Source organism: Glycine soja, chromosome 7 (genome assembly GCF_004193775.1).
Source record: "Glycine soja cultivar W05 chromosome 7, ASM419377v2, whole genome shotgun sequence".
NCBI classification, from domain to species: domain Eukaryota; kingdom Viridiplantae; phylum Streptophyta; class Magnoliopsida; order Fabales; family Fabaceae; genus Glycine; species Glycine soja.
Genome location: NC_041008.1, coordinates 3,237,397 through 3,246,740, shown reverse-complemented (window position 1 = coordinate 3,246,740; position 9,344 = coordinate 3,237,397). Strand labels below are relative to the sequence as shown.

Genomic DNA, 9,344 nt, shown 5'->3' with positions numbered 1-9,344 from the left:
CAAATGAATTGTCACAGATATTGTAAAAAAATAGATCAAGACATATGATAAGTGATGCTTGATAAATTAATAAAAAATTAATAAGTAGATAGATACTTTTGTGATTACTTCATTAACAAAAATTTGTTTTCATTATAGTCTAATAGAGGGGAAAAAAAAGCCTTAAGATGTAGTTGGATTGATGGTAGGAGAGGAAATGAATGGGGGATAGAAGGAAAAGTTAAGTTATACCCCCATTGTTTGGATTTCATAAATTAAGATGGAGCTTATTAAAAAAAAGAAAGATAAAAAGAGATATATTTTTAACTCTATTATTTACAACTATTTTTCTTCTCTTCCAATTGAGAAATTATTAGGGGGTAATTTATTTATTTATTTTACTCAATTATTTACAGCTAAAAACGCATTAAAAAAATAAATAAAATGAATACACATAATTTTGAATTTTGATGATAAAACTTTGACTTTAAAAAGAAAATGGTAAAGTAACCAAGTAGTTTACATTATAGGGAATATTTGGAAGGGAAACATTCCTTTTCATGCGAGAGAAGATAACAAGTTACAATTGGTTGCGTAGTTTGTGGTTTGAAGTTTGAAGTTTGAACCTTGAACGAACCCCAAAATCGATCGAGGCAGATCAGAATTGAGGGCTTAGAAATCAGGATTCAGAATGGGTCAGACTGAAAGCGCAGAAGCTGTGACGGAAACTCAAACCACAACCAACGACACTTCCAATCCCATTTCCCTGGAATCCGTCCTCGCAGGTTGTTTTTTCGTGTTTCATTTCTCATGCGCTTCAAGTGTTTGTATAAACGTCTGGCTGAAACGAAATCTCATATTGTGTTGTTTTTTTCTTTGTTGCAGAAGCTGCAGAATATGGAAGCCAACACACTGAGGTTTGCATTCATCTTTTACTTTCAACTTGGCAAGTTGAGTGAATGAAAATAATTTGAAATTTTGGAATTTTCAGTCTGTGGAGGAAATGGCTCAGAAAGCCCTTGAATGCCCTTGCATTGCTGACTTGCGAACCGGTTCCTGTGGCTCTCAGTTCTCGGAGGCATTCCTGTGTTTTCTCAAGAGTACCTCCGAAGAAAAGGTATATCTTTCTTCATACTTTGCTTTCATTAGTGATTGATTGCATAGCTTTGTTTCCTAAAGCAGGATGTAGCTACAATTCCAAGTGTGATTTGAACTGGTTTAGCTGTTAGTAAGTGACAACTCAAGCCTATATGTTATCTACTTAGATCAGCCTTTCTACATAACCTGTTTGATAGGAGGTTAGTGAACCACAACATACAGTGTTTTTTCAACTATTTGTTGTACTTTCGTGCACCCTCAAAGCCTGGCTACAGAGATATTTTAATGTTTTTATTATTAAGAGTTCTGTGGTAATTTGCAAGTCTGTATTACTGTATCATTGTGGATACTCTGCAATAGCAATTAGCAACCAATATGGACAAATTTGAAGTATTTTACATTTTAAGTTTTGATTTCTGTATTCTCATTGAGGGTTGGAATACGAAATTTGCTCCAATTATGCAGGGCTCGGACTGTGTACATCCATTTGTTGCTCTGCAGAGCTGCATCAAGGCTAATCCAGATGCATTCTCTAAGGACATTCTGGGCGGAGCTGAAGATGAAAGCAAGGAGTTGGAGCCAGTTCAAGAATACAAAATACTTCCTCCCAAATGGTCTAGGAAACCTCAAAGTCCAAAATCCAGACTTTAAGAGAAGAGTCGGACTCTCATTTGGGCAACTACTTGGATAAGGTCGTGTTAAGTTCATTTTGAATTTGTATTAGTTTTGCCTGATTAGAGAAGTGACAGGATATATCAATTCCTCAAGTTGCTTCATGTTGTGCACTTGCTTTTATATCATAAAAAGTGCAATTTCTTTTCTACAGAGTTTTGGGATTGCACTCAAATGCTTGCATCTTTCTTTCTAACTACTGGACAGCTTTGTTCATATTTTGCTCTCTTCTAGATATATATTGAAATTGATGAATATCTACGTGGATGTAAAAAAACAGTACTTCCTCTCTAGGTTGTATCATATTATTGCTTACTTTTTGAATCAAAATAAGTTAAAATGCTGCACAAACTTTAATTCAGGGGCGAGCAAGATGAACATAGACTGGATAAAAAGCGATGCAGATTGATAACAAGGCTGATGGTGTAATGATTTATCAAGCTTGTATATAAAATATTATGGGCACCGATAAATTTTGATCCCAAAAACGAAAGCTTGCAAAATTATAAGTTTGCATTCATCTTCATTAGTTGTGATGATACAGTAGGAATCTCTTCATTTATTTATTTATCATCAAGAATTATTCAAAATTTTAGCATAAAAGAAGGCTCCTTTCTGTTTCTAGAATATAACAGTTATTCACAAATTACCCAAATTTTAAACTAATCTCCCCTTTAGTTATGTTTAAATATTCAAATCAGAGAAATTTAAATAATTTTCAAATAATAAGATGCATAATACATAATCTCACCAATTTTTTAATATATACATAATAAAATCTTATTAATACCAAAATAAAAATCTTATTAATTGTAACCAGTGTAGATTTTACCCTATTCTTCCTTTCGCTCTTCTGGTTCTCCTTTACACTCTCTCCACTCTTCAATTTCAAATTAGACTCTTACTCTTTGGTATTTTGAAGGCGAGTCCTCGTGCAGCGGTAAAGTTGTGTCTTGGTGACTTATTGGTCATGGGTTCAAATCCGGAAACAGCCTCTTTGCATATGCAAGGGTAAGGCTGCTTACAACATCCCTCCCTCATACCTTCACATAGCGAAAAGCCTCCGGGCAATGGGGTACGAAGTTTTTTTACTCTTTGTTATTTTGGATCTTGACCAAAATGATGACAAAGGTAGGCCATAATTTTGACAATGTAGTTATCATAGAAGGACGTCACTGGAGTTCCAAGCATGATGAAGGTGAAAGGAGTGACTGAAGAGTGTTACTTTGTCGGTAAGAAGAAAATTCTTATGATGAATCATGCTGGGCTATATAAATAACAAGATGATGTAGTTTTTTTTTTTTTTTTATCAACATATGTTAATTGTTAGTTTGTTAGTTTTTTTTGTCAACACCAGCTATTGAACTCATGATTTTTTCTTCATTTTTTTTTCTTTTTTAACCACTCAATCAATCTTACATCTTCAAACAAGATGACGAAATTAACTTTTCTTCCCTGCCATACATTTGATCTCTCCTTATAAACTTCTTGAAAAATATACCATTATGATTTGCGTTGCTTCTAATCCCAAGTATTTTCCATCATTTCCCTGGAAAACACTGCAGTCCAAGATTATTCTCCAGTTTCTCTAATAAATTCATCAATATGAGAATTAGAAAACGACGCAAACCTCTCAATTATTTTTGGGAAAAAAGATCTACTAAAGTGGGATTGTCCTTAATGTGAGAAAATATAGTGCATATCCACGTTTAAATTTTAATGTATTAGATAGATGATCACGGTAAACTTTAAATGAAGAGCGGATACACCTTTACTTGCTTACTTTAGAAACAAAATATCGTATCTTTATTCTACGAATTGTTAGCAATAACGTAGTAGTCATGTAAATTAACGTTTAAAAATAACAACGCAGTTATTCAGTAACGCACAGAAATTGTTACATGAATTTTTTATAATGACGTAACAATGTGAATTAACGTTGTTCTAAAATAAGAATGCAATTATTTGAGTTCACTGCGACAGTTTGAGAAGTACATGGAGAGCCTTCATAACGCCACACATAAAAAGCCATCACTTATTCTGAAACTGAAAGTTTGGAATGCTTAGGAAGGACATTGAGCTACAAGGAAAACTGAAACATAAATTCAACAACACCATCGTCTGCTTTGTTCTGATGCACATCCCAAAAACAAAAATGAGAACAAACCTTTGACAAATTGCAACAAGAAGATGTAAATTATCATTATGAAAGATGGGGGAGTCAAGTAGGGGTGGGGAAAAGCATACCTGTTTGATATTAAAGGGCGAGATCCAGAGTGAGTATCCCTCAATCATAATCAATCTCAACATCATCCAACAGTGTCTTCTTAGGATTTAAGATATAATTCCTGAATTGCCTTGGCATATTATGTACCTTAATCAAGAGAAGAATCTTCATAGAAACAAAGTGACTTAAGTTTGAGTAGGCTCTGCAACTCTGGCATAGGATCTTCGGACAATTTTGATTTTGACAAGGTGAGATTAGTGAGATTTTGCGGGAGGCATCTCATATGTAGTTCATCTTCTAATTTCCCGAAGACCTGGAGGGATGAGAGATTCTCCAGCTTTGACATACTGTTCACTATTAGTTTCTTAGGATCGCCAATTTCATTGACTGATCTAAGTTTCAGTGAATGAAGCTGGTTCAGCTGCACAATCTTCTCAGCAAGTATTTCTTTCTCTGTTTCTGTCAACTGGAAAGCTAATTTTATATTTTTAAGGTTCTTCAGCTTGTGAAGGTCAGGGAGAAGAGGGCAATCCCCTTACATGAACACACCCCATAGTGTGTGGAGATTTTCCTGACAGTTTCCTCTCAGCTTCCCCTCAGCTTGTGAAAAATGCCCTTAGATGATCAAATTAGGATTTATTTTGGAATATTTGCTGTATTGTAATTCTTCATTTATGATTATAATTATGACGTTGTTGTATTTGACGGGTTAATTGATGTTCTGATGTGAACCAAAAAGCTGCTCAAGTCTACACATATGTGATAAACACTTCCACCTTTGGATATTGATTCTTCTGTATGACAAAGTAGCCACATAACACACTAACATGGCAAGATAGTGTGACCAAACGGAGAAAACTCCCCATGAAAGAATAAGTCACAGCTGCTTTGGTGTAGAAGAGATCATACATAAATCCAAGCTCAACTTCAATAACCTGAAACACTTTCTTGCCATTCCCATTCCCATTCTCGAAAGACTACCTGCTTTCTAAGACATCATGGAAGCTGATCGAGGATAAGATCTGCAAAAAGCCGCTTGAAAGTCTTCAAGAATTTGTGTGCAATCTCTACAATTTCAGGTCCATATGAGTCATGAGTTTGTGGCAGTGGGATGATATTGGCTTCAGCAGGTGCATGAGTGTGATCATCACCAACTGAGTGGGTTTTAAGGCCTTGCACATCAACAATGAACCCCTCATGAGAGGCTGCAATGTATGTTTCCATGTCCTTGGCATAATTAGGCCCTGGATCAGGGTCAGGGAACAAGGACTCTTTTAATTGTTGGCTACTTGCAGACCACAAAACCCAAATCCTCTCCCCCCATTTTGATAATACCAGCAATGAATATTGGTATTGCCAAAATGTTGAGATCAGTGTTTGTCCATGCTCTTTGGGAGATATAGAGTGCCATCAGAACCTGGACACAAAAACTCAGAAACCGTCTACTCCACAATTCATTGTCTTCCATTGAGTAAGCAATGATGGTATCTGAGCCACCAAGGTGAAGGAGAAGAATTGGAGCCCAAAGAGATATAATGACATATTTCGGCTCCACAAAATCACCTTCATTTTCTCCTACTTTGTTAGAAAGAACACCTAGTGAGAATGTTGCAAGCCATTCTGCTAACAAGTATGCAAACCATAGTGTGATTCTGAGGATGGTTCTGGTGCAGTACTTCCTCTTGTTCCCCAGCAAGATGAGGATGCTGTGGAAGCTGAGGCTTGCCAGAACCATAACACGGAGCTCCCACTCGTTCCAAAGGTTTCGAACATTGGTTGGAAAAATCTGCATCACCCTTCTCTTCCTTGTGAAGGCCAAGCTGCTAAAAACTGGAAATTGGAAAAATAAGACCCAAGAAAATTAGTGAAAAAGCAACTGATTAAAACTTCCAGTATCTTGTATAGACTGCTGAATGAAAATTTTCTACAAACTGTAAGGAGTACAAAAAAAGCGCTAGTCTTACTTGTAACCAGCATCCTAGATTAATTTTTCTGTGTCTTCCAACCGTGTTTGTTTGTTTGGTTCTAGCTCTGACTCAACATCTACTAAGAGAAAGCTATTTCACGGAATTGACATAATTAAGCTGCTTAAGAGTAATATAAGTACGCAGATGGAGAAGGGATCACGGTTGTAACCAACAATTAATTAATTTTAAGTTTCCTATAATTAATACTAATTAATTTTAGTATTGTGGAGAAGAAGCTTTGAAATTGTCTAAAATATTTATTTTATCTTATAAGGTCACAAAATTATAATAGACATTTAAAATTAACTATTAAATAGTAGTATTTATCATGTTGAGAATACTCACAAGAAGAGAAGAAAAATATATATTTTAAAAGCTCATTTTTACGTACATTGAAATGTATTCAAATGAACATTCTTTTTAGGAGAAGACAATATGTATTTTAAAATAAAAAAAATAGAGTCTAATATGTAAGGGTATGTTCAATAAAAGATTAAACTTTCTGATTATAATCAATTTTTTGGTGAATCCCGCGGTGCATATAACTTTCAAGATCTTTTTAATTTTTTTATTTTAATAAAAAAAATAAACTTTATGATCTTAAATTACTTTATATAGATCTCACAATGAATCCATTTTCTTTTATTTGTTTATAATTTATTTTAAAATAATTAAAACTAATTAATCTTTTTTTAGTTTTGTACAAAGAGACATTAAAATATTATATTTTTTATTCTATGCGTAGATCTTTCTTATTCTAGTAGAAGACCAGATATATCTACGGTGGAGATCGATCAATCATCTTGCTCTAGCAACAGATATTAATAATTTACTTGAAAATGAGACAGTCCTTGTGCCTTGTGAGAAATCCATAAGATATCCTGGTTTCATTGTCTTTTTATAAAAGTGCTGTGGTTATCATAATTCCAGCAAGTGATTTGACCATTTACCATTATTATTAGTGCATTAGCACCCTGCTGGTAGCAATCGGTGCATGAGAGGACTCAATAATTGCTATTTTATATATATCTATATATTATAGAAGTAGTTATTTGAAAATTAATATCAATTATTAAATAAGGATATATGTAAAAAAATAAAAATAAGCTTGAAATTTATAAAACCAATATCAATAGTTTTTGGACCGGAGATAGTAATACCAATGGACTTTTTTTTACTGCACAAAACACATCTTGCTAACAAGTGATACAGTAAGATATCATTCTTGAAAAATATATAAATACATAGATTAATCAATTTTAAGTACATGATCCAAACATCGAAATGGAAAAGGCAAGGGCATACACAGGCATTATTATGGACTATAAATAGCAACAAACATTAGATAGGAATAAATTCATGAGCAATAATATTCCTAGCCTCTGCCACCGAAACGAGCCTTAAGTTTCTTGACTTGTGCAACATCAAGGAAGGTAGTTTGTGCAACCAAGTCAGAAGGCAAGGTGTTGCCAAATAACAGAAGGTCAAGTAGTTGTGCTCCAGGGTTTGCACTACTGAATGCCAGAAAAGCAGTGGCTTTTCCGTTTCCAGAATTAACCTGAAAATGCAACTGTCCTTGTGGAAAAACCATAATATCTCCAGGTTTCAGTGTCTTGGTATAAAGTGCAGTTGGGGTCATAAAACCAGCAGTGATTTGACCTTCCACCATTATTAGAAGTTCAGTGGCAGCAGGGTGTGTGTGCATTGGGATTGATCCACCTTTGGCTATGTCTAACCGTGCCGCAGATACACCAAGACCATTCACACCTGGAAAATCAGTAACAAATGCGGAGGTTAATGCAGCATTGAAAGTGTTTGTGGTGTTTCCAGCTACAAAGCCAGAGAACACAAAGTCATCCACTGTGACTGTGTTAGGTGGCTTGCACTGATAGCCTGAAGGGCTATCTGGACCTTTTAGGTCTGCTACACAGAAATCATTGACAGAAGCATGGGAAGTGAACGAGACAAGAGCAAAGAGGAAAAGAAAGTGAATCATCTTCATCTTGGAACTTGGATGAATGGATTTGGTGTGAAGGTAATGTGGAATTGGCTATCTATTTATAAAGCTATTCTTACACGCTGAAGATACATGGCCTATGGCCTTGCTGCATGTACCCCTAAATCCTTGAGTTAGGATCGTACTATATCTAATTACATCTTGTTTTATTTTATATATGAGAATCAGACTAACGTGTAACGTGAACCACCAAGCAAAATTAACTAGTGGCTGTATCATATTCATGTGAGAGTGGACATTAGAATGAAAACAATAAAATCATATTTTTATTATACTTTTAAAATACAGGTGCACATTTAAACTAGTAATAATTAATTAGTTAAAGATTAATTGATATATGTAATTATTTAATGTGGGTTTTAATATTTTCCTTATACCGGATAGATATGCAAATGTGATTGAAGATGAAGAAAGAAACTGAAAGAAAAATGTGGGTTGACAGTGAGATAAAAGAAAAACTAAGTGTATATTTAATATTTTCCTTATACTACTTTGCATTGTCAACATAGCAATTGGTTGCAATTCAATTTGAAGAATTCCCCTGTAACATGTCTACACGCACAAGTTATTCGAAACACGCGCGGCAGCACTTGAGTGTACACTTAAATTTTAATTTAACTACTGCAAATGTAGGAAATAAATAATTTAATACATAATTATTTAATCATTTTTCTAATTTTGTCCAAAGAGACATTAAAATATCATTTTTTTAAATCTACTGTAGATTTTTCTTATTCTTGTAGAAGACCAGATATTCACGGTAGAGATCAATCATGTTGCTTGAGTAACGGGGATTAATAATATCAGATCTTGTATGAAAAATTAGGATATAAAAATATTAAAAAGAGAAAAATGGAGTTTACTCATATTTTTTTAATGAAATGATCATTAATTAATTTAAGAATTAACAAGTTAAAAATCAAACTTAAGTAGTGGGTTGACATTAACTAGACGCATGCATCATGACGAAGACTTTGATCTACCACAATCTACAATGTAAACGTGTTAGATTGAGTTTTAAACCAATGACTTTTATTAATAAAGTCATTTAAACAATGAAGTTGGAGAGGTTTTCCTTAAAAAAAAGGTGTCTACTATCAATATAACTAATTGAGATCCCAACTTGAAGAGGTTGTTTGTTTATTTCGTAAGATTCAGTTCCTTTGATTCTGTAATGGTCGAAATGGGAGCATCATCTTATAATGGCAAATTTCCCCCGAAGGGGTCCTTTTACAAAGTAATTCTCAAAATGGGGCTCTTTCTAAACAATTTTCGGGATGGGTTTGTTTTTTATGTGAACTTTCAAAGAAAACGCCAGCAGCAATGACGATTTGAGCATGCAGCAACACATGGAGGGAAAATCGCTAGTACCAGCGGCGATTTC

The 9,344-nt window shown here is 34.3% G+C and overlaps 2 protein-coding genes across 2 annotated transcripts; one reads left to right on the top strand and one right to left on the bottom strand.

Moving 5' to 3' along the window:
- The first annotated feature begins 497 nt into the window (after window positions 1-497).
- LOC114418177 (mitochondrial intermembrane space import and assembly protein 40 homolog) lies at window positions 498-2,026 on the top strand. The gene is made up of 4 exons (XM_028383398.1): window positions 498-764; window positions 865-896; window positions 971-1,096; window positions 1,543-2,026. The coding sequence occupies exons 1-4, from the start codon at window positions 671-673 to the stop codon at window positions 1,726-1,728; spliced, it is 438 nt and encodes a 145-aa protein (XP_028239199.1). The 5' UTR covers window positions 498-670; the 3' UTR covers window positions 1,729-2,026.
- Window positions 2,027-7,094: 5,068 nt separating this feature from the next.
- Window positions 7,095-8,048, bottom strand: LOC114418176 (auxin-binding protein ABP19a-like). Its single transcript, XM_028383396.1, has one exon. The coding sequence runs from the start codon at window positions 7,943-7,945 to the stop codon at window positions 7,319-7,321; it is 627 nt and encodes a 208-aa protein (XP_028239197.1). The 5' UTR covers window positions 7,946-8,048; the 3' UTR covers window positions 7,095-7,318.
- Window positions 8,049-9,344: the final 1,296 nt, after the last annotated feature.

What these genes read in the sequence shown, in the direction of transcription:
- LOC114418177 (XM_028383398.1), top strand. Translation starts at nt 671, where the DNA reads ATGGGTCAGACTGAAAGCGCAGAAGCTGTGACGGAAACTCAAACCACA. An exon ending in CCTGGAATCCGTCCTCGCAG is followed by an intron (nt 765 to 864) that starts GTTGTTTTTTCG and finishes TCTTTGTTGCAG; the next exon opens with AAGCTGCAGAATATGGAAGC. An exon ending in ATGGAAGCCAACACACTGAG is followed by an intron (nt 897 to 970) that starts GTTTGCATTCAT and finishes TGGAATTTTCAG; the next exon opens with TCTGTGGAGGAAATGGCTCA.
- LOC114418176 (XM_028383396.1), bottom strand. Translation starts at nt 7,945, where the DNA reads ATGAAGATGATTCACTTTCTTTTCCTCTTTGCTCTTGTCTCGTTCACT.